Raw genomic sequence first — 25786 nt, 5'->3', positions numbered from 1 at the left:
TAGTATTTGTCAGATCGTAGTAGCCGTAAAATCCACAATAAATTGACGATGATAAATATTGTGTTATATATTGCATTATGAATGAACAACAATCATTGCATTTAAACATATGGTTTAGAACAATTTGTGCTCATTGTTAAACTAACAATCAAAACAGCTGATTAGCTAAATCAGTGATGTAACACAATAACTGTATATACGATTTGATACTCTTGACTAGCCCAAAATATAACCTATGTTGTTACTCAGTATCTTATAATTGAGTTGTCTCTTTTATTTTTGAACTAGTTTTCTTAAATTTTGTGTCATAAGATTTGTAATAACAATGTCTAGATAAATAAACCCTTGCGATCGTTTCAGTTACGTATTTAGTTAATTTCTGTTAAAAAAATTAAATATTTAATAATCGAACATTACAAAAAATAATACGTTTCCTTAAAATAGGTAACGGCATTGTTAGTGTAAGTTTCTCGTTAACCATTAATTCACAACAAACTGACATTGTAAAAAAAAACTGTCCTAGGACTTTTAATAAATGGTCTAGACTTAAGCTACCAGCTGAAATTAGTCAGTCTCATCGAACAAAAAGATTTATCCCTGCGTCAACGATTTTAAAAATAGATCCTCAAGATTTATTGTATTTAAACTTTCAAGGCCTTAAACAGTAGGAAATTATTAAAAAATTAGATGCTTAATCTAAATGGGTATATAAATAAATAACTTCATACAAAAGTACAAACTTTATTTTACTACAAGAATTAAAAAAGAAACCAGTAAAAGATTTAATTACCACAAAAGTGTTCTTTCCCGCTATTCGTACTAGGCTATTAGCGGCGTTTGCCTCTAATAATCCAGTACAAAATTTGTATTTTTAATAAATAAACTGAGCTAAGACAAAAGATTCTAGTCGATCACAGGCAGTAGAAGAGGCAAGTTCTTCAAGTCATGGCACGATGGAATTATCAGGAAAATCAACTGAAACACAATTAGCGAATGATTAAAAATATCCAATATTATCACTAGAAAGGTTCTAGCATGGACAAGAGGTTATAAGGTATACTAATAGTACGTAATATATGTTCTATTAGATTCTTTACTAAAATGAATGTTTAGAGGCATAAATTATTTTGTAATATTGATTCCATATTTTAAATTTGCTCCAAAATAGGCCAAATTTGCCACAAAATGTTATCCCTTGATCACTAACCCTATCTTCCTTATGGGTAATGCAAGTTTGTTATAAAAACATAACCTTATTTACTTTTAAAATAGGTAAAGCGCATCACGCTATTAATTGCTGATCTTCAAAAACCAAAATATTTTTCTATTTTCAATTCATCGAACAATGTTTCAGACAGAACAAGATAAATCTGAACAGCTGTTTCTCCTTTCTTATAGCGATAAAAGGTATGAAAAGTTGACTTTGAAAAAATAATGTTGCAAAACTAAACACGTGTTTTTATTTGCAGTTTGCTTTCATTAACACAGCTGTTAATGCCAACAATGGAAATATCATCTTCACAGGTTTTAATTTCTTCCCTTATACTTAGTATATAGGAAAAAGATTGTATTTTCAAAACTTTCGAGTTTGAAGTTATGAATGGATATACCAGTTTTGGGATTCCCTGAACCTAAATTAGTGTTATTTTTATCCAATTTTGATGGAATTTGGTATGTGGGTTCTAATCAACTGTGTCATTCATGCGTTTTCTTTTAATTTTTGAAGTCTTTATTTTCAATGGTCATTTCCTCATAGAAAACCCACCTAATAACGGTAAAATTGCATTTGATAAAAAACGGCCTGAATGATTTAGATTAACATTTAGTATGTAATACCTGTAGCTGTTTTTTTTTTTTTTTTTTTTTTTTTTTTTTTTTTTTTTTTTTAACAAAACGGCTTAACCCCCATTTCTGTAAAAATCAAGGGTTAAAAAGTTATTGAACTTATGTGATTTTGCCATAAAAACCAATAAAATAGCGGGAAATTTAAAATAGAAAAAAAACGGCTCGACTGATTTTGAAAAAATGTATGTTATGGCCATGTTACTGTATACAAAATTGTGTAACACCTAATACTATTAAAAATACTGTCCTAAATTTATTGTAACTGTTGAGATTATGCCCGTTAAGTAACCTTAGTTACTCCCACCGCTTGCTTACGATAAGGGTTGTTAACAAGCTAATTGGAGAAAGTATGTGTCAGATTGCTGATACCGTTTTCATTTATTTGTTAATGCTTTGTCTTGGCTTATTGATTAACTGTGACAGTCATGTTTATTAAATGGCTGCTACAAAGCAAGAACATGTGTTTTGAGTGTTGAAGCAATGGAGAAGTTGTGATCGTTCAAAAAAACTTCATAAAAATTGGGGCCATCTTTCTTCTAACTGTTAACGTTGTGTTAGAGTTTATATACACCTTACCTATCTTATCGAAGTGATATTAGTGAAAACAGCAGATTATTTAAATACCCCCGCCACAGCAAACCTGCAGACTAAGAGAATTTCCATATGGGGGATTTTATTTTCACACAAATCTATTTTAATATCATTAGGTTTAATGAGTAATGAGTAGGTTGCTGATACAGGGAGAGTATAAATTAGTTTTTAATAAAATATTAATAGTTTAGTATAAGATAAATAAATTTGCCATGTTTTATCAAAATATATCAATAAACAAGCAAACTATAAGAGTTAACTTATTCTTCATAACAATAACTTAATAATTTTAAATTTAAAATATTTTTTTTAATTTTCTCCGTACCCGATAATCGTACAAAAACACCTAAATATATAAAATTATTTGTTTTTAAGCTCCACAAAATGATTTTTAAAGAAATTACGTAGTTTTATTTTTTGAGTGTCAAACAAGGGAAGACCCCATTTTTACCCCATAAAACATAAAAATACCTGTTCCCATATCATTCTGGTTCGTGAACTCGTTAGAATATACATAGGTTTACACGTTTGCACTAAATTTTATCAAAATCAGATGGTCCTTGCTCAGGTTATCGTGCTTACGGACACACACATATTTGAATTTGAACGAATTACGTTTTTTTGCCTCTGGGGACATCAAAACGAATAAGTTAATCGTTTCCCAGTCCAGGTTTTACCATGAGACCTACCGTAGCTTATTCCCTATATGGGATATTCTCTGAAACTAAAATGTTTGTGTTCCCTAAACGGAAATGGTGCTTTGGTGCATTGGGAGAGTAGGTACCCTCCTATACCAGAGATGGAAGACCAAACTGTGTAGAAGGGGCATGTCGATCAACTTCTAAAATGTGAAATTTAGGCGTGGAGAGTTGATACATATTTCCATAGACTGTCTCTATTTAAATAAGCTTTTAAAAATCCAGCTGATCAGTTGATACTTTGTTGTTTTTATTTATGTTTATAATAAAACTATACTACACAGTAAACATTATGTGCACTATTTGGCTGCACTTTACTTTACGTCCTACACTCATTCGAATAAATATATCGATCGATATATCGATTATTTCATCCGATATTTCAAGTTCGGATGGTTAGGCTAAAACCTAACCTAACTAACCAAATGAAATAATCGATATATCGAAAAGTCTATATATCGATATTTTTTATTCGAATGAGTGTTGGACGTAAAGTAAACACTATTTAATTTAATTAGTTTAGGTGCATAATAGTTTGTTTTTACCATCTGGCCCTGAAAGTAGCCACACAAGTTTGTTGGTAGACGTCGTAAGATGTGCCAGGACCACAGTTGAGCACCTGGGTGACACCGTTTCTACAGACAGCCACACTCGAGCATGACGGGTTGAGGCGGTAGTAGGTGTTGTCACGACACGTCGCTGCCGGGTCCAGTAAACCTGGGAAAACAATTTGAGTAAGTAAAAATCTAAATCTGGGTAGACTGCCGTATCTGTTGTCAAAAACAATCGAATGAAAATATCGATCAATATATCGATTATTCAATTTATCGAATGAAACAATCGATATATCGAATAATCAATGTTTTCATTCGGTTGTTTTTGACAACAGATACGGAAGTCTACCTCTTTTCAAACCAGCAATACAGTGTGTGTGCATCGGTAGGTTATTGTATATTCTTTGTAAGTTGGTGTACCAAAGTGCCAAAGTGAAAAGGTGACTTTTTTAAACTGTACTATTTTATATCACATATACTAGCATGAGAAACTAAATATTAAATTACTTCATTGATAGCACACTAGGAGAAACTCAATTCTTTGAATAAATTCAGCCTACACCTAGTCCATATAATATATTTACCATTCGGCAAAAGCTCTTAGAAATTAAAGCTTTAAATGTTGTGTGTTTAAAAGTTTTGATATTTTCTATTTTGACAGAAATACAGGCTCTTAAATAAAAGTTAGGAAGATGGACAGCTTAAAAATGTACCTATTTTTAGTTAGCAAGGTTATGATCTTCACCTACGACCGTTTTTTAAACTAGCCTTTTCAATTCAGTTCTTAGAATTCAAAAGTTTCAGTATTGTTTACTTACTTCACAGCATTGTTTTGTTACTTTACAGAACAAGTTTGGACCAATGCGTTCAAGGATTGATAGAAAAGAAATAAAATTGTAAATTTTGAACATGAACTTATCATCTGTTAACGCCAAATTGATTCAATGAGTGAGTGGTTGGGACAATGAGTCGTCACATCAAAATCAGTGGCAATGAGAGGTTATAAACGAATACATAACCTCTCCTAGACGTTATGAGTAGTGATTGTTAATAATTAAAAACTTTTGTAGGCAAAGTACTGTACGCAACTCGTGTAATTAGTCTTTAGAAGTTTTAAAGGCACCCACCAAGGCTTGTACCTTTATTTTTCTACTTACGTGACCTACAATACTACAATAAACTCCATCTTACATGGGTATGGATAATCAACAATACTTCTGCATAACAGAAACTTTTACTTACTCGCAGGTATTTTCTTGAGGTTGTAGTACGCCTCGGGACCAGCCACCGCAGGGGCTACTGCTGGAGCAGCCTCGGGGCCCTGGGTGGGCTCAGGCAGGAGGGCGGGTTCCGAGGGAGGTGCCGGGGGTCCAGGAGGTAGCGTGGGGTACGTCGTCTCTCCCTCAGGCAGTGTAGAGGTCTCTGGAGGAGGGGGTGGCTGGTTGGAGGGTACGCCGTCACATTGGACTCTGTAGGGGTAGTCGCATACTTGAAGGTCCTAGACAATCGTTAATATTATCAACTTTGGATACATTAATTAGACTTTTAAGTTTATAGTTTGGTCTGTCACTTCATTGTGCTATTTAGATACGGGGTATGTTTATAGCTTAAGGGTTAACGTCTGTTACTTTGGTTACGAGAGGGTGGTTAGGGGTGTTATACCATTAAATCCACAAGCATTTTATAGGCTTGGAGAGCTTTTGAAAAAACAACTTTATTTTCCCGGTTACTTTTAAAATATTATAAAAGAATCTTTACTTAGCTTGGAGTAGTATTTTATCACATGGTGTAAAAATCTGAGGTATTGTTGTTTGGTATACTATCCTGCTTTTAGGGATGAAAAAATAAGTATTACTATATAGGGAAGGTTTTTCAGAATATATTTTTGTGGTAAGGTAATTGAGCAACTATTGAGGTAATTATTGAGAGTCCTCTTAGTCGTGTAGTGAAAAAAAGTTTATTGTAAAAAATAAGGTTTTTAGGACCATCATAGGGCTTTTAAATGCTGACATTTCCCACGGAAGTGTAAAATTGTAAACATTACACTTGAGGCTAGATAGACTCGATACTCTAAAGTTATTAAGTTGAGTTAATTATATTTAGAGAAGTAGGCATGGTATTTTGTCCCAACACGTTTGATAACTTTGAATTTTAACAAATCCCAAACTTAAATCATGCCACCTGCAATCTGTTATTCTTTAATTCTAACCATAAGTTACCTTGTGGAAGTTGAGCCCGGCAGGACAAGTGAACTCGAAGGGCGTGTACCCGACACACATGTAGAAGATTCCACAGTTCTTGTTGCTCCTGTAGGTGCCGAACTCCGTGGGACAGCGAGCTCCAGGAGATCCAAGGTCCTGACTGTCCGGAGTCTGTCCTGGAAACTCTGAACTCCCAGGGTACTGACCACCCGAGCCTCCAGAGCCGCCAGCACCACCAACGCCACCTCCAACTCCGGGCTCTGGGAATGTATGATCAGTGAGGGGTGGAATCTTTGGTAATTAAACTTCCAGGTTTGACAGTATGCTTTGTGGAATCAGCTCTTAGACCGTAAACTAATAAATATTGAGAATCAATCTCATAATTTCAGCTGAAAAGAAGTACACAAATCAAGTTGTACTATTATGCTGGTTATACTAATGTGTGTTGTGTGCAGAAAAATGAAGGAAATCACAGTAAAAATAGTGGATACATCAATCATATAGAAAAGTGTTTTAAGCGGAATGTTTACATCCCCTTGTTAGTTTTTTTCTGAAAGCAAAGATAAACTTGGTACATCAAGATAGTATTTTTAAATTAAATTAAATCATTGCTGGTATAGTTTTTGGAGTGCGACAGTTCTGTCCAAGAGGTAAATGTTCTAATTGCCAATCCCCAAAGGATTTCATGGTTGTGATAATTAAAAAACTCGGCCTTAAGCTGTGGGCAGTCATTTGAAGAAAACAGAATAGATTTGTGTCAACTAAGAGAAACTTATTCAGATTTTAGGAGTTCACATCATTTGTCCAAGTCAGATAATTTTGTGATTTGGTATACAAAAACATAGCCAATTTTTAGAAACCTGGGAATTCTGTTTACCCAAAAAGTTTGACTGGAGTTACTTGGAGAAAAGTAATTATCAGTGTCGATTACGTTGGTTATTAAAATACTTCAGCGTCCAGCGCCCGCGCAAGACTTAATCTACTAGCTATTAAACGTCCTGCAATTATCTATAAATCTTGATGACTCTACTTTATATACAAATCATATTAAAACCGCCCTCAATATGATGCAAGTTTAGTAAACTTCAGGAATAAGCCATTATAAATTTGCCAACTGTTCACAAAAAGAAATCATAGCTTACGGAATTAAGTTAATTGTCTTTTGATTTTAGCAGTTTGATTTATTAATTGCCTCATTCACAAACTCATAAGTCTGTAATGTGTCGACGTTAACTTTTTACTTGCCTAGCCCTCGATCATTCAGGTCAGCAACTCAATGCATAGTGAAAAACAATAGACTTTGACTATATTTGAACCCGTGACCTCTAAGACAAATCTAACACTCTAACCACTAGAGAGGATTCACAACGCCACGTCATACTCACGTTGGGTAGGCTCTGTGCAGGCGACGTTGAAGGCGTAATCGCAAAAGTTTGTGGCCTCGTTGAAGTAAAGACCCAGAGGACATTCTTGCTCCACCACTACATCATCCCAGCAGTTGACAAACTTTCCACAAGAGGTCCCGGGGAATTGTCCCCTTGGTGCCTTGCAGAGGGCTTTCAGACCTTCCGCGGGTTGGGAAGTCGTCGTCTCGCCTCCCAACTGGTTGTCCACCTAGAACATCCAAGAGTTAGCTTCTAGAAGGATAAAAATTGTTGGCAATTTGTGTTTCAAAGCTTGCAAAGGGAGGACTGAAGGTCTTCTTGATTTTTGGAAGACTGTATATCTATATCGGAATGAACCACAGCCGTGACGAAATTGGTTTATTTCTTATTTTCCTACCAGATTACGAAATTCGTGATTTAACTTTTACCTGTCTCAATAACTTAAAATCTTAAAAGGTTAACAGGATCCATTCAAAATAAATCTTGAAGCTACCCAAGGAGATTGGAAAGTTTTTCTGGAGTAAGGTGTTTGAATAGGCCATCCTATCGAAACGTTGAACAACTTGGCTATTATGATTAGAACTGTTGACAGGCACTGTAAATCTATATGGGTTAAAATATTCTTTTAAAGGAACATGTCTCCTGACCCTTTGACTTACCAGGGGATTGTCCAATGGCTTAAGGCTTTAGGTAGAAGGAGGGTAGTTTATATCATACAGACTATATGTTCTTGTTGAGGGTCTTGAGAAGTATTCGTGGTATTTCATCACTCTATCACCTACCTCAGGTAAAGGTTGTGGCGGAGGTGGAGGAGTATCAGGCGGACCTGGGGGCAGTGGCGCCTGTATGGTCGGTTGTGGAGGCAGCGCCGATGTGCCTGGGATGGGAGCGTCAGGGCCAACTGGGGCAGCGGGGGCGGCGTCTTGTCTATAGTCTCCATAGTATCCTCTGTTGAGCAGAGGGCTGGAGTACAGACTGGGAGCCTGAGGAGCTCTCTGTGCCACCGCCTGTTGCCATTGGAGAATCTGCTTCTGGTAGTTCAGTGCAGCTTGGTCTGGAAAAGATACAAAGCGTCACATCTCAAGAAACCATTTCCTTCTACACTTGAAGGTGTATTTATTTATTTTGGAAGGGGCTTGGGACCTCTTTTACCTTGCATTTGTTAGTCTACATGGATCGCAGAGCAAACATCCAACAAAGCTTACAAATAGCCATTTGCCATTTGGCTATCAATAAAAGCCTGTTATAGAAACAGGACGACAGAGAGTAACAAGACCAGGGTAAGGACCGTTCACATACAAAAACGTTGATAAATTTAACTGGCTGATATAGGTATGATTAACAAAATACTTTTTCAGTTTGACCCCGTAACCACACACTCAATATTATTTTCTTATGTTACTTCTGAGATGGCAACTAAAATAAATCGTCGTGTTTAGAAAACAATACAACTTTCTTATCATTGAACTTTGTAATTCTCTACCCCAAGAAATCAATTTCAGATTATGAGTGCTTTAAAGTGCAACGTTTTACTTTGTTAGCTTAGTGGTTAAAGTAACGGAAAGTGTGAAAGCAACGGGTTGATCTTCGATTCATCCACAAAAGTTTTAGGGTTATGGACCGATTTCCCTTGAAGAGGGTTATTATTCTTCCAGAAGAATTCCACTAGTGTAGACATTAACAGAAAATTTTGTACAGCTATTTCTTGCGAGATAGTGCCTCTAAAGTGTCCAATCATATCATAGGTATAAACAAACGTAAATTCCATTGTAAGTGTAATGCATTTGGCATCACTTGACTAAGTTACTGAGGCTCTGAACCGCTTCGGAGCCAGCCAATGTAAGAAGCCAGTACGAAAAACAACCTAAACTATAGACCCATGAATCAGCCGCATCATGAAGTATTGTTCCGCAAACGGGCATCCAAAACAAACAAAACCGTATTAGCTTTAGCTAAACAAAGGAAAGGCAATATCACGTAAGCTTATAGTGTGGGAGCGCCTGTAATACAGGAGCATGTCATATTGCTGTCTTTGATACTTACTGGACAATCATTGGCATTGGCAGTTCATTCACCTTTCAAGTTGTGTAATCTACTGCTTGCTTAGTAAATTACCTTCTTAATAGGATCACAGTGCCTTTAGTGTAAGCACAGCAGGTCTTATATAGTAGGAAACTTCTGCATGAGAGAGAATCGTTCAAACCCTTCTAATCACCAATGGATTTTGTATATGAAATAGCCGTGTCTTGTATTCCTTCACCAATGTTAACTTGCAGGTCCAACAATTTAAATAAAATAAAAATGCCTTTATTGATCAAGCGTTTCTTGGCTCAACTGCTTTTCAGAACAACTCTCGTCATATATTATGAGTAACAATAACTTATAACTAACAATAACTAACAAACAAATAAATGGAAACAATAACAAAACAGAAACAAGAAAATCTAAATAACAACTAATCATAACAGTACTATTCCTTAATTTTGGCTCTAAAAGATGGCAAGGCATATTTTTTGAGGCCAGAAGGGAGGTCGTTGTACAGCTTGTGGCCGAAGTACGTGAAGCTTCTCCTTCCAAACTCAAGCCTCGCTCTTGGAAAGTGAAGCTGGAGACCTCCATGGCGGGTACTGTGCTGAGAGACATCCTCCCGGAAAGAGAGCCTCTGAAGATCATTTTAAAAAATATGGGTTTTCTCAGGTAAAGAGAAGCTTTTCCGCATCGAGACAATGTCTCCTTTATTGGGCTAAATTCTTATGTCACACTCTCTTAGGGTTTCAAATAGAATAGAAACGGAAATTCCTCCAAAATTTAGTATAGTAAAAGAAAACATGAAAGAAACTCAAGCAATCATGAACTCTTGTCAACTTTCAATTGGCATTTGGAAGCTGTTTTAGACTTAAAAATGAAAAGTATGTCATAAGATTTATCATCCTAAGCTTACAACAGTTTTTTAGGTAGTCCCTGCAAATTGTAGAGTTGTTGTTCGTTGTTTAATGTGTTTCTTGGTATTTATATTAGCCTAAAAGGGATTTCAATAATTATATAAAGGCCCTTCGAATCTATCTTAGTTCATTCCAAACGCTACCAACTAGAGGAAAAACTGGACTAATATTCTACACTAGTATGTAAGGACTAAATTAAATGCAAAAATTTCAATTTACGGACATTGACTCATCAACCATCAGCTGTTTTCGTCCAAAAAGAACTTGCTCAGGCAAGCAACCTGACGACAGCCTGTCTAAATAACACCGATCAAATATGCAAAACGGCGTTCGCTTCCCATCATTTTGATGTAGTTAGGAAATTTGCTAATGACTAAGATTTCGACCACTCCTTGAAAGATGATGTTCATTGAACTGATTTAAATGAAAGGTGAATGACAGCAGATGAAATCTTAAGAGGTTTAAATTTATTTTTTTCTACATCTGTTATTGATACTGCCAAACTCGAGTTAAAGGAAATTCAGGTTTGATAATAATGTGCTGTATATTTAAAACAATTTGATTAGTGGGGGACAACAGGTACACAACATGGTCTACTTTTAATCGGAACTAAATCCTACATTGAACTCAACGAATAATCAATAACTCTAACTCATTCGTTTTCAGGATTAAAAAACACTACTTTACCCATCCAACACATGTATTCACAAAACTAGTTTTCGCTGCAGGCTGCATGACGAAAACAGCAATAAATATAGCTTGATGTACAAATCCAATACACTTGAGCCCATCAACTTCTAGACTCGTGTCCAATGATGAATCAAAACCTTGATCGCTTAATCCGTATATTATCCCTGTATCTACAGATGCATCTGGTTGCACCATACCCCGCGGTGATCATAAGATACGAGCTCTGGGACAAGTCAGTGATTGCGGTGTAAACAATCTTAGCGGCGGATTGTTGATCGTATTTCTTGTTTATTGTTTATTGTTGTTCTTGTTTATTGTCCGGTTGGTGAGTCAGTTTGACGAGTAACAAGTAGGCGACCGCTTGTTGTATTGGTTTGGCTCTTGTATTGTTCTGAACCTTTGAAAATTAGTGAGAATGTTACTATGTTGTGATAAATAAAAAGAATAAATAAATAAACATAAAAATGCACTCAACATTTTTCAAGGATTCAACATCCCCTCTGCTAATCTATAAAATGGTGTGGTGTAAGGGAGTAGGTTTACTTCTTGGAGTTGATCACCATAGACCTCAGTCTCCTTGAAGAGTGGTTAAATTTAATCTTGTGTCTAAAAAGGCCACTAATTTTACCATTAAAGTGTGGAAAAGAATATACAAATACAAATAAATCCACAGACCCCACTCTTAAGGTCTCTGACAAGGCGAATAAATATCATTCTTTCTATCAACGTATATTTAGCCATTACAACTTGCCTTAAATGTACTGTACATGACACAATAATTATTTTGTTCAATTTGTCCAATGAGTTGAAAAATGAGCGCTCAATTATTTATAATCAACTCGAAAAATAGTTTGAATCAATCATATGTTGACCCTTTTGACCGATAATCGAAGGAAATTCCAAGTCCGAGTTGACAGAACACATTTAATTAATTCGCAGACCCCGCCAAGGAATACTAATGCGAATGTATCGTGGCTGGCGGAATGTGCTACAAGTTGCATGGTAAATGATCATGAAAGATATCGCTACAGCTTGGGTCAATGTTCCACTAATGAGCGGTACAAGTGATGTGATCGCCAATGGATAGTGTTGCTGAAGTGTTGCAGCTTGAATGCTGGATCGGCAAATTGAGCCGAGTCTTTTTGGGCTGATCACTTGGGTGAAATTTACTGACTGTGAATGCATGAGGATGATTTGGGTTAGGCTTCATACGGTTGAATCAGTTTTTCAGCTTGTTTTAACTGTACTGAGATTTTATGATATTACCATAAATGTACTAGTTGCTAAAAGTTAGATATTTTTTAGATATGCAACTGCTGAATTAGTAAATCGTATAGTAAAAATTCTTCATGGAGTGATTGGTGAAGAAAGTACACAAACTGTGAACGCAAAGAGAACTATAATTTGGAATGTTGACGGATGGTCAGTCTTTCTTTGACTCTTGAAAAGTTGACTAATTGACTAATCTGCCCTAATTGTGGATAAGTTCTAGCAGTTGAAAAGATAAGTTAAGATAACGGGCCCCAAGTGATCTTAGCACTTTTAGTTGAGAGGATTTTCACTGGTTGACCTCTCGAAGATATATAAAGTGCAAACCAAATGTTCTTGGTATTTATTTTTCCGAAATATTTTCTTTGATATATTTGTTGTTTTGTAGTTTTAGTTAAAGAAACATCATTAGTTTGGGTTTTTTATTGGGAAATGGCGTATTACGGCACCATTTCTCTAAACTATAAAGACAATTCGAGGAAACTCAAACTAAAATAAAACGAATGGGAAGTTGACCATTAATATTTTTGCATAACAAAACACCTGTCTGAATAGACAAGCTTCTTAAAGTTGCTCAAATCTGACTTGGAATGGAGTGGATGTAATTTGAATGGGACCAGAGATTTTGAAGAATTATGTTTAATCTCCTTTGATTCTATTTATTCTTGCTACAGCCGACAATAAGGATTTAAATATTCAGTAGGTGGTTTTAATTTCATCTAAATTTGCTAGTGAATTTTCAAGATTTCCAGTACAGTTATTTGTAGGTTAGCTTGCCAAAATGTCTCCAATCTTTTGAGGACGATGCCTTGATAAAGGATTTGCGAAGACAATTTGAAAAACGAGGTAATAACAGAATTGCAATTTTACAATCATACTCCTGGTATTCAGAATTTTTGGCACTTAATTAGTTTGGTTGTTTGTAGCTTCAACAATTGGTCACATGACCTCGTAGAACTTCAAACTTCTTCAAACACAGATCATTTGAACGCCACAAACGACTGCAAACATATCTAAGTATTAAGTTATACCATCAATCATAATTACTTTTGTTCCATTACAAGGTCTTAAGGGTATTTACACGTTCAATTCTGCAGATCTGCAATGATTTCCATGATTGTTCTGACAAATCTCAACTTAATCCGCTCGAGAAGATTTCCATTAGTGTCACTCTGCTGTAGGCGGCGTACTCAAGGCAAAACTGGTCTAATCTCTTCTGGCGGCCTCCTAGGGTTCATCCTCTAGACTGTCATGTCAGATATGTTAAGTCTAGCATCTACAATCGTACTGCTTCTTCTTCGCGAACCTAGTCAGAAGACGCTGTACTAGTTTTTGCAAGTCTGGCTGGAAGTTTTTTTCGAGGAGCTTTTTTCTAGGTTTGCTAGTGCGTCTTGAACCTATGTTAAGCTTGTTCTGTTGTAGAGTTGACTTTTAGATGTAGGGTTGATCTACCGTCTATAATATGTTGTAGTATTTTTAAACTTTCTTTTACTATCCCAAACTATTTAGGGAAATTTAACCAATAGACTATGGAAAGCACTAAAACTGTTAAACGTATATGTTCTTCCGACTTCAAATGCATGGACCAAAATTTTGTAGTTTACTCATAAAGTAAATTAAAAAATTAACTAGCAACTCGAGGATTTGTACACAGTAATGTTCAAATTTGCTTAAATAGATATATCGTATTCTACCCTGATAAATATTTAATTTTTTCTTGAATCAGACAAGATTACAAGACCATCCTCTACAATTTCGAATGTATCATCTTTCAATTGTTTAGCAAATAATTCTTTCACTTCATACTACAGAACATAAACAGAGTTCAATGGCGGTCAAAGCAATGAAAGTAAAGCGTAAAAGTGATTAAATTTTGATGGATAACAATTGATGGGCACAATGGTAGCACAATGGAAGGACAATGGTAGGACAATGGCATCACAATGGTAGCAGATGCTTACATTGTGTTCTCAAGGCTTCTCTGTGGGGGTGGTAATGATGTGTCTTATTGGCAGTGTGATAGTCTAGTCTTTTCTCCACATACTGTTCAGAAGTTGCATAAGTAGTCGAATACAACTGATTAATGATTGATTAATGCTTGATGAATTTACTCTGGGAAAATATCTGTTTTGTATTAAATTACATCAAATCTCAGTATTCCTTAATATTTTTATGTTTTAATACCTAGCACGGTAGAATCATACAGACCACCTGTTTTCCTTATTCAACACGGAAATTGGTCAATGATATTTCATGGCAGATACTTAGTAATTTGTATTATTGTTTGAAAGGAATGTTAAGGGGGAAACTGTATTATATATACCTGCAATTAATACACACAATTTCACAGTTATTTGGTATGAGACATAATTTGTATCTTAATTATATAAAATAAAATTTTGACACATTTCTTCAATTTATTAACGACGGGAATCTAGTTGCTAAAATAAATATGAAAGTTAACACCTACATCTTATTGTATCCGTTGCTAGACATTTTAGAGCAAAAATAACTATAACCTACTTCAGATTTGGACAATTTTGTCTAATGGAGTAGGATCTTAGAGAAAATGTCGATACTTTTCAATGTTTTTGTCAGCCACCAATTAACTGACACACAATGTTAGTTAGGTAAAAATAGGTAAATGTATACCCACATTGATTTAGCACAAAGTCAAACATATTAGAGGCCGAAATACAAGAACACCTACAAAACTTCATTAAATAAGTTATTGTTAAGCTAGAAATAATAGGCAAGGTACTGCAATTGATTTTTCCCTGAGTTTTGTGGTCTACCATTCATTGTACTTCCCCATTTAATGTTAGGGGTTAAAATACATATATTCTTGTTAGATCTTAAAACGTTTGGTTAACTACCAGCACAATCTTCCGTTGGATACTCCAGATCGGTAATTTATATCTTGACGTCAACGACTTCTCTCAAACCACTCGTTAAAGTTCCTTGCACCTCGGCAGATTTGCATCATAAAATATCTGCATCATGTCGTTCTATAACATATTGGCTGGCGCTACCCACACATTATGACCAATACTATCTTGACTGGCCATAACCAGTCCTATTTTTTATAAAGTGTTGTCTGAATCACCGCAGACCTTCATTTTGCTATATACAGTTTAGAGAAATACTAGTAGAATTAATTTTCCTACAGTGTGCTGTATTTCTTGACCGATTAATATCACACACACGCTAATTTTGTATTTAAGTCAAACTTAAACGAAAAGAGATAATATAGCTGTAACATCGTGATACAATTTCAAATATGTCATCTTTGAGTTAAAATTATGTATAGAAGGTCCATTTGGGTAGGTACGTGTAGTTGCTGAAAGTCAATGGTGTGATAAAGATTAATTTTGAATGTTATGTTATTTTTCTTACATGGGTCACAAGTACAAATCAAGTTAATTGAAATCTACTGACATCTTTTGAAAGCTGAAGAAAGACGATTTTAGATTTTAAGTCAACTCAGTAATAATAATATAAAAAAACTATAGACTACTATTTGTTTATTTATTTGTTTTTTGTTCATTTATTTAATCTAAGTTGAGCACCACAATTTTGAAAAATTATTATTAAGGAAACGAATGAAAATGAAAAGGTTATAGATGTTAACACTTAAGTACTTTTCATTCGTACAAACCTTTGAAGAATGGTGCACAAACTAAATCATATAATATTTAAACTATTTAGTCAGTTTGTTTTGTTCCTTTTTTTAATGACAGGGAATAATATATTTCTACATGAAAATCTTCCTTAAGTTTACAAAAGATGTTTTTAAAATGTTTTTTATGTGGTCTGCAGATAAAAAATCATTGGATGGAACATTCCTGAATTAGAGTGACCTGTGGGTAAAAAAAACTAAAAAAATAGTATAGATAATGTGTGTGCATACAAATTGAACGAGACCCTAGAAACAATAAATGTTTCCCAAATAAAGCTATAGCTAATTCAACGTATAATGGATCATTATAAATCAGAAGAAGTCACATATTTATGGACTGACAGGACCTACCTGAATATTGAATGTGATTGGAACCAACTGTCCAACCAGACTGGCAACATTTCAAAAAGTCAACGACCGAAAGTAGAACTTGTGTCGTCCCAGAAAAACAAAATGTTTGCAACCTCATCTGAGTACAAAAACTTGTAATCCTGTTTAAGTTGTTAATCTATAAATTTGTTGTTGTAAATTAACTTTTTTAATGCCGTTAATATCTCAAATAACGTTACGTGGCTTAAGCTTTCAAACAAAATGCTAAATTTTATATTAATTTAAGGGAAATACTAAGTGTTAACATGAATGAAAAGATACCTAAATTAAAATGCTTTTGATACCTAAAATTTTGTTATGGAACATTATTAAGGGCTGCCGAAGGGTGTAGAGTTTGTTGTATTGAAATTTTACCTCCTAACCTAACCAAAACATATGACAATTTTTATTTCATTTGTATATTTCTAACTGCTATATGGATTCCTTAGAGTGGTATTGAGTTTATGGTAATCAAATACAGGTTAACTAAAAGGAACGCTAATCAATAAGAGCTCCTTGGGGGCAAGGTTTTCGTGATAAGGAATCAGTGTATCATCATATGATCACATATAATTATAGTGTCCTCCCCTTTTCTGAAAACTGTTAATTGGCACCATAAGAGTAGAATAATGATATAGAAGTCGGTCAAACGAAAATTTATATAATACCCAATTTAAGTTATACTAGTAAAATTAATTTCCCTTCAGAGTGTGCTGCATATTCATGTATTCCTGCATATTCCTGTATTCCTGCATATTCCTGTAATCCTGCATATTCCTGTATTTCCTGCATTCTGCAGATCTCACATAATTACTATGATTATCCGTGAGGATAAACAGACTCAGTGCAAAGTGGAAGTTGGAGATGTAAATCTCTCAACTTAATCAGCGTGAGGAAATTTCCATAAGTATCACTTATTCTTTCTTGCAGGCTATACATTTATCTCAAAATCTTAAATTAAAATCCAATTCAATATTATGAGGATCCTCAAAATCTCCTTGCCCACAGAGTACAACGGTTCGCGAAGTCCTTCACACGATTCCAAACAAAAAGCCAGGTCCCGCAAGCCAAGTCATATTTGATTGGTTGTTTTTCTCCAATCACGTGTCCTCACGTACGTGTGACGTCATAATCCCGTAACATCGACGTCTTCACTAGACTTCTTCTGGATCTTCCTGCTATTGCTGAGGACTTCCAATGCTCTTATCGGGGTTAAATAAAGTGCCAGAAGTTATTTTAAAATTGGTTACTCATCACTTAAGACGAAAATTAGTTGGTGAAAAGTAACTCGTGATGCTAATATATGAGCAACATTTGCTGGCACAATATACAATATAGCTTGTTCAACTCATAACTGATAGGAAATCTTTAAAACGTTTTTAAAGTGTTTTCATTCAAGAATAGGTTTAGTTGATTAAATTTACATGAACAGTCAAAACCCCCCACTATGTTATTTAATAGTGTTACTGTTAAACCTTTAGCTTCAGCAAAGAAAGGTTATGCTGCTAGTCTAAATTGTTTTATACTTTAGAAAATATACAATGGAAAATGCCTAGCCAAAAAATGAAATCTTCACAAAGATTAAATTATTTGTTATCACATTTCATGCAAATGGTGTTTTTTTACATGGTTTAGTTACAACTCCTCATCTTACTTGACTTTAACGAAAGTTAGTACAACGAACAATATTTTCAAGAGAAAGCTAAGTTCTTGATGGTCTGTTCTTGAACACTGAAATATTGTCCTGGCTAAAGAAACCGTCAATATCAGCCAGAAACAAAGCTACTCACACCAGTTCATCTCAGACCATTCTACAATAATTCTCTGATAATATGTTATAAAATACGCCAATTTGCGTCCTGGTCTCGAGCAAGAATGCCAAAGATTATGATTAAAAGTATCATTATCAGCGCAATAATCAGTAATCAAAACAGCAAATCAACAAAAGGAACCACTCCAAGGAAATATAACCTCAAAGAAAATCCCATCTCAAAGTGCAACAACCTAGTCTGACCAAGACCTAAATCAACGTCAGTGTAGGCAGACCGGTAGATAAGGCGCCAAGCAGAAGCAATTTGATCAGCTGTTTGAGTATTCGGCCCACAGAGCATGTCAGCTGGTTTGACAGACAGAAAACGTGCTCTGGCTGACCATTGGCTGAAGAGACTGGCGTATCTGCGGATTCCACTATGAGGTCACGAACAGAAGTCCTTCACAGCTTGTTGAGCTGTTAATATCATAATTTGGCAATTTTTGGATGAATTCGTTTGATTGGATGAACGTGGCTGATGAGTTTGATTGGATCACCGTTTTTAGACATTATTAATTTCATTGGTTTTGATGGATTCTGTTGGTTATTGGTTGGGGTTTAGTGGATGAGTGTGTTTTTGTATAAATTAGTTTGATGGGATTACTGTTAGAACAGATGATTGCGGTTTTGGGGTGTCTTCATTTAATTGGATGATCATTTCGCTATATGAGCATGGTTTTATAATAACCCGTTTGATATTATTATTGTCTGATTGTATGATTGTGGTTTTGGGTGGACTTTAACACATATTTTTGATTGTATGGTAGTTTCCGGTATTTGGTATTTTATATCTCGTAGGCTAATTGCATAAGTAGTTCAATGAATTGTCCTCTTGTTTTTTCTTGACGGAACCAGTAGAAAACAAAGTGGAGTTACTACAATAACAATATTGCAATTATCATACTTAAATTATTACTATGTTCATACAAATAGTATCTAAATAATGCAGGAAAGTAAAAAATAATAACAGGATATTTCACATAGTTACGTAGGCTAGTGCTTCGTAAGTTTTTGAAGTTCTTCAAGTTTCTGAGCTAAACGTAAAATTTACAACTGCACAACATTTAAAGCCCATTATTTGATAGGGAACTTTTGGGGGGACTGGGCTAAGACCTAGGTTCTCCTTGAAGATTCAAAGTAATTGAGTTTGCATACCCACCAAAGGAGATTCTTTTAAATTAACCATGCCAAATATCTGTAACTAAACATCTTAGTGAAATTTAAATTTATGTTAATCCTGATATTAGCAAACTGCAAGCCCATCCACATCTTAAGTAATTGCCCCAGAAGCCCGACGCCGACGAGTCCATTACTCGCCTGATACTACATTACTGACCAGATAGCTAATGGAGCCAAGATGCCACAGTCGCTAATAATTATACAATTTAGACTGGAAATGGCCACCAAGGAATCTTTAGAAAATGCCTACAAGTTTTTAAAACGATGACAAGATTCTGAATGTAGTTCTATATGATTTTATTGGTTGGCATTCTAAGGGATTAATGTGTTCTTTGTGTTTGCAAACTGTATTGAGCAGGTCATTAACCTGTAGGGAAGGTCGTTACTTGATGGTGAAATTAGATAATTGTAGGGTTTTTTTAGGGAGTACTACGGTGAAGAATGTTCTCCTTGATCGTTGACCAGATTATTTTCATGTCATGTGGGTAAACTGATTAAAGTAAGTTAGCAAAAACACTGTGAACAGATTCATAATTATATAAATTAACAGCTGATTGACGAGATTTTAACTCAGTGTTTGAGGACAAAAGCTCAGAGCTCCATTACTACCTCAAGTCAAATCCCCAATAACATTGGAGTAAAGCTGATGACTTATTTTTATTGCTGGTTTTAATCGCAACTCTCTTAATTTTATTTTTAGTTTTTACTAACGACAAATTAAAATTATTCTTTTACGTAGAAAAAAACAGACTATTCAATTTTGATATCTAAGAGTTCTGACGATTTTTTGGAACTCTGTTCATCTCCTCACTTTTTGGAAAATCAATAAATTGATGCACTTCGGAAGTAACTGATAAATAAATTCAAAACTTCACAAAAGTATCTCGAAGATAGTTAAAATATAACTAATATGAACCTTTATGCCAAAAGTTATAAAACTTAAGCTATTGAATCATATTTTATGTTTTTAAATATCCTACTCAAAACAGTTAAACGCTTTAATATTGTTTACAACTAAGACACTATTGGTGAAGTAAATGTACTTAAACTCTTTTTTCATCACAGTCGTTATCCTCGCCAAACATTACAACTAACTATTGGTCAACCAATAAAAAAATATTTAGGAACTGTTACACATTTTAATCTTTAAAACAATAACAAACAAACTGCCTAAACATACTTATACAACCACCTTAATGCAATTAAGAGTTAAAACAGTTAAATCCTTGCAAAAAATTGTAGATTACTCCTAGAATCCTGTATCCTTGGACTTGATTTTGTCCTGTGGAATCTTTAGACAGGGCAATGCCCCTGGTTGCAACATCTTCGATTTACGCCCACACAACATTGCGGAAAGGGAACTAGGACTTGGGACCGTTGGAGTTTGTGTTGGTGGGATTGGTGGAGCTATAAAAATATTTGCTGCCTAGAGCCTCTTAAACATGGTGAAATTATTTGCTGCCTAGAGCCTCTTAAACATGGTGAAATTATTATTTCAGGAGATGAAATTTGTGAGGAGTTCTACAATGTAGAATATCCTATTCTAGGAAATTCTAGGACTTTGTCTTTGGAGCTTAGTCTTTCTAACTCATAAAACAATTAAACTACCAAGAACATTTATAATCACACAGTGCCTTAGATATTTTAATTACAACCAATTTGGTATTTTAAAAATATGTTTGAGGTGGTAAATAACACTTCAGTGGCTGTTTGAAATAATTGACGAAATCGACATTGCGCTTGTGCCAGGAAAATCCAAGATGGCCGTTGGCTTCCATGTACTCCCTTGGAAAAAATCCAAAACTACAAAGAACATTTATAATCTCATATGTCCTAAATATTTACATTATAATCACTTTGGTGTTTGAAACACTTCAGCATTTTTTTGATATTATTTAAGATGGCCGCTAGCCTCTATAGATCGACCAGATTCGTTTCGTTTCTAGTTTTTTGAGTGTAATATTTCTATTGATAGAGTGAATATACTCGTATGTCAAATTGCCTGGAGATACAATTTTTAGAGGTTATATAAGCAAGACAATTCTATTGAGGAAATTAATTATGTAACATTTTTAGTTTGTAGAGTATATGAAAAGTATAGGGCTAGTGTAGGATGTAAAAATAAAATAGAGTGCCATAGATAAAAAGTGGAAAAAAGAAAATTATTAAATAAATGTAATGCTATGTCATTAAAAATTGACTAGTTGGAGATTACTAACCAAGATGAATTAAGATGGTTTAATATAGTAGTTTTCATCACTAGGAGTGAAAGTGGCTCTTTTTGATTCGCAACCGAAAATGTTAGTAAAGAAAAAAAACACTTTCCCTCTATTTTCACCATACTGTGGACCTTCTAATCGTAAAAAATGGGCCGCATTTGAGGTTATACAAAGTAGAAAGCAATGTTTACATGTCTGTTGTTTACAAGCATAACTTATGCCGTGTGATTAGCCGTGTTTTCTTAATGCACTGAAAAAATTTTTGAGGTTAATGAACAGAAAAAGTTACCCTATTATTTTTGTTTCCTATTTGAAGTTACCCGAAAACGACGAATTTGCGGACGACTTAGAGAACTAAAAACGGTTGCTTTCTGGACAGAATGGTTAAAATTAATAAGCATCAAACAATATACGATAGAAAACCTGTTAAACTATCAACAGCATAATATTTATTATTAAATTGTGTTTAGAAGAGATATATACATCGGGGTTAAATTATCTCTTGTAAAAACTCCTAAGAATGTTTTAAAGGTAAAATCGTGTTTCTATGTTTGTATCATCAAGTTTCAATGTATAAGATACATTTAAATACTACATATCCTGTATGTTTACTAAATTTTCGTTGCATAACAAAATGTGTTGTTTTTATTTGTCTTGACCAACATTACAAGAAATCGATTCACAATTTGAAATACTCGAAGGGGATTACCTATCCAATTCAATCTTAATCCAGCGATTTCAACAAGGATATGATGACATGTTGACAAAGATTCTCTGTCGATGTCGATTTTTGATAATAAATTACCAGAGATGGACCTTGCAATTAACTACTATTTAACTACTATCCTTGTAGGGTATCCTTAACTCGATCAAGGGCGGTCTAAAGATTATATAACTCTATTACGTAAAACCGTTAGTATTTTTCTGTAAAATTGTATTTTGTGTGCACCAATTTTAGCATGCTCCCCTGGACTTTTTCCAACCTCGCTACATTATTGTAGGTTTGACTTTAGGGCGTTATTTTTATTACATATTTTTTATCGGTACATAATGCTTTAAATACTTTTCATTGAAATGGCGACCATACCAAATAGGTATTTTAAGCCGGGTATGAATGGAGATGTAGGATGAGTGGTGCGATCTTGTAGTCTTGTTAGTGACTAAGGTTGTCATATTCCTTAGACACAGCTGTTAATTAATAGTCACAGGTAATGGCAACTAAGAGACCTACAGTTTTTAGTGGAATCCGGACCACGTTTGACTTGGTATTAACGAATTGGTATAAATTATCAGGATAGTACTGCGGATAGTCGAAGTACTCACTAGTGCGGACGTTAATCCACACCAAGGAGTATCCCATCCACAGTGCAAGTCTATAAATATCCACAATTCGGGGTATGTTATTGTTTCGATCATTTATGAGTCATTAAATCGATAAATTTAGGAGCTAACCTAAGGTAAGGTAAACTAAATATAAAATACAATCCCGGTACTAAACTCAAACGTAAAACAAATGTAAATGTAATGTTGTAAATAACGTTTTCCCTCTTAATCCTTAGGGAAGTACAAGGAAATGAGAAATCTTGTGTGTGATTCAATTCCATCGTTATAATGTTTACTTAATTTACTAATTTGTAAAATAATATTTTGTTGCCCAACTAAAACAAAATAGTTAAGGATTAAAAAGTGTACGAATGTATTGCACACAGTTAAGTTGATAGAAGGTATTTATAGCGAACAATTTGTTGATCCTTTATTATTTTAAAATGTTTGTACTTTGTAACACAGAGATAAGCCAACGCCACACCCCCATTTGTAAATACAAGCACGCGCCAAAACTACATCAGTATTCTGTATTTCTCTCTATGAAGCATCAACATTCTTCTTCTTATTCCCACCGACAGAACCCGAAAGAAACTAGTAAAGTACGAATACAATTTATTCATCTTGTAAAATATATTACGTCAAGTCTAAAAAGTATACTTTTTCAAAACTTTGTTCGTAATCAACCACTTATAAAATAACAGATTCAAATTGGCATTTTGGTCCTAAATGTGTTATCATTATTACTGATGAATTAGTTATTAAAAATATTAGTAAATGTCGAGTAAAATATATAAAACTTTTTTGTATATTAGTCTACTATTTATTCGTTGAATTACAATTCTATTTCTCTTATAAATGTGCCCCCCCTATTCTAAACTAGTAATAAATTTTTTTTACTTAGTTAAAAATAGTACTTATCTGTTCACTATTAATTTTAATTGTAATTATTGCAAATTATATTTTTAAATTAACGAACCACCCCTTAATCTCGATCATACTTTTTAACAACTTACATTTTAAAATAGATGACAATTTTATTAGCTTTTAAACATTTTCATGTAAAAATAGTGTAAATAGAAACAGTGGAAGACCAACATGTAACCATATCCGAATAAACACCCTTCAATCAATAAAAAAAATACAAATTTCAATAAACTAAAATTCAAAACTTTTGTAATTACCATTGGCCCTGCCAATCTGGTGGTGCTGCAGCCCCTGGTACTGGTAGGGCTGGTAGCCACAGACGTTAACGACCACGAGGCTAACGACAATAACGACCACGGGAGTAACGACCAACGACCGCGCCATCTTTACCGCCAATGTCACGGCCAAGCGCGGCGTCCTCTATATAACATTCACCCCACCCCCGTGCCCAGCTGTGGCGAATATGGAGCATTGGACATTGTTGGGCTGATATTAGGGCTTGTGGGATAAAGTAGTGAGTAAACGTATGGCTTGTGAAATTAAATTAAATGAAATATTATTTATTCATACAGGCAACGTTAGGGCCACATAGCCCTTTCTTACACTTAACCTGTCAACGAATTTGGATCATCAATTTAGTGATGAGGTTTTGATTAGATGATGTTATGCGGGAGTGATTTAGGCGATTGTTTTGGTCAGAATGTTTGAACATGGTTAATTATTAGTAATTAATAATTTGTTTTAACTTTAAAAACGTTAAAAGGTGTTTATGAGGATTTCAATGGATACTAGATTAATGGATTGTCCAGTGGTTAGAAAGCTTGCCTTTAGTCCAAGAGCCACAGGTTCAAACCTCGTCAAACACTAATAGTTTTTAGGTATGTTATAATTCCGTAGTCCGGTAAAGGGCTAAAGCTGTAGGTCTTCATAATTTGAAGAAAATAAGAGGAAGGATAGACAATTTAGGGCAATAAGAACTTACCACCCTACTAAAATACTCCCTCCACTAAAATTAATATAACATTTTGAATTTTGTTAAGTAACTGAACATTAGTGACAACTAAAGAGTATCTTTTTTCCTAAACTCGCTGCGTGCATACACAAATAAGGGGTATTTACATCTAGGATTCTTCTATCACGAATCTCTTTTACAATAATAGTGCCTTTGAGTATACAGGGTGTTGAAAATGTCTGGAACCAACATTATATCTCGTGAGTGGTTAAAGGAAAACAAATGATATTTTGTGTACGGATATACTATGGTTTTACCTATCTTTTGGTGCCTTATGAAAATTTTTACCACTTATAGTGAACGTCCTGTGGAGGATAGAGTAATAAGTTTAAATGGAAGCCTATGGTAAATGATACATCATTTTAAAGGCAATTTTTTTCTGAGTAAGGAGCCACAAGTTTCATCTCAAAAGGACCACCCTAGCAAAAATGACGACTGTTTGAAATTTAAATAACCACTTATAGGGAACGTTCTGTGGAGGATGCAGTAAAAAGTTTTCATTAAAGCCTATGGTAAATGATACATAATTTTAAAGGAAATTTTTTTCTGAGTAAGGAGCCACAAGTTTCATCTCAAAAGGACCACCCTAGCGAAAATGGCGACTGTTTGAAATTTAAAAATTCCGTTCCCTATAAGTGGTTTTTTAAATTTCAAACAGTCGCCATTTTTTCTAGGGTGGTCCTTTTGAGATGAAACTTGTGGCTCCTTACTCAGAAAAAAATGGCCTTTAAAATGATGTATCATTTACCATAGGCTTCCATTAAAACTTTTTACTGCATCCTCCACAGGACGTTCCCTATAAGTGGTAAAAATTTTCATAAGGCACTAAAAGATAGGTAAAACCATAGTATATCCGTACACTAAATATCAGTTGTTTTCCTTTAACCACTCACGAGATATAATGTTGGTTCCAGACATTTTCAACACCCTGTATATAGACGTATAGTAGTTTTAAGTTACAATTTCTTTAGGAGAGTTGCCCTTAATGTGGTTTATATATCGATTATGATAACTGAAGTAGTAACTATACTTTATTCAGTAGTACAGTAAAAAGTTATAAAATAAGATATAACGCTCGGATTCGAATGAATAA

The 25786-nt window shown here is 34.5% G+C and overlaps 1 protein-coding gene across 1 annotated transcript; it reads right to left on the bottom strand.

Annotated features, from left to right (window-relative positions):
• Positions 1 to 725: 725 nt before the first annotated feature.
• LOC128993104 (uncharacterized) lies at positions 726 to 24065 on the bottom strand. The gene is made up of 7 exons (XM_054416861.1): positions 23939 to 24065; positions 8057 to 8328; positions 7275 to 7503; positions 5908 to 6149; positions 4931 to 5186; positions 3680 to 3851; positions 726 to 975 (listed from the first exon to the last, which is right to left on the bottom strand). The coding sequence occupies exons 1-7, from the start codon at positions 24063 to 24065 to the stop codon at positions 972 to 974; spliced, it is 1302 nt and encodes a 433-aa protein (XP_054272836.1). The 3' UTR covers positions 726 to 971.
• Positions 24066 to 25786: the final 1721 nt, after the last annotated feature.

Source organism: Macrosteles quadrilineatus, unplaced genomic scaffold (assembly GCF_028750875.1).
Source record: "Macrosteles quadrilineatus isolate MER2022 unplaced genomic scaffold, UCM_ALF_1.0 Scaffold_4__1_contigs__length_99947679, whole genome shotgun sequence".
NCBI classification, from domain to species: domain Eukaryota; kingdom Metazoa; phylum Arthropoda; class Insecta; order Hemiptera; family Cicadellidae; genus Macrosteles; species Macrosteles quadrilineatus.
This window is presented reverse-complemented; position numbering and strand designations above follow the sequence as displayed.

Excerpts from the sequence above, each read along its gene's own strand:
- LOC128993104 (XM_054416861.1), bottom strand. The coding sequence starts at position 24,065 with ATGGCGCGGTCGTTGGTCGTTACTCCCGTGGTCGTTATTGTCGTTAGC. Across the intron at positions 6,150-7,274 it reads CTGCACAGAGCCTACCCAAC|AGCCCGGAGTTGGAGGTGGC; the intron begins GTGAGTATGACG and ends ATACATTCCCAG. Across the intron at positions 5,187-5,907 it reads CCGGGCTCAACTTCCACAAG|GACCTTCAAGTATGCGACTA; the intron begins GTAACTTATGGT and ends ACGATTGTCTAG.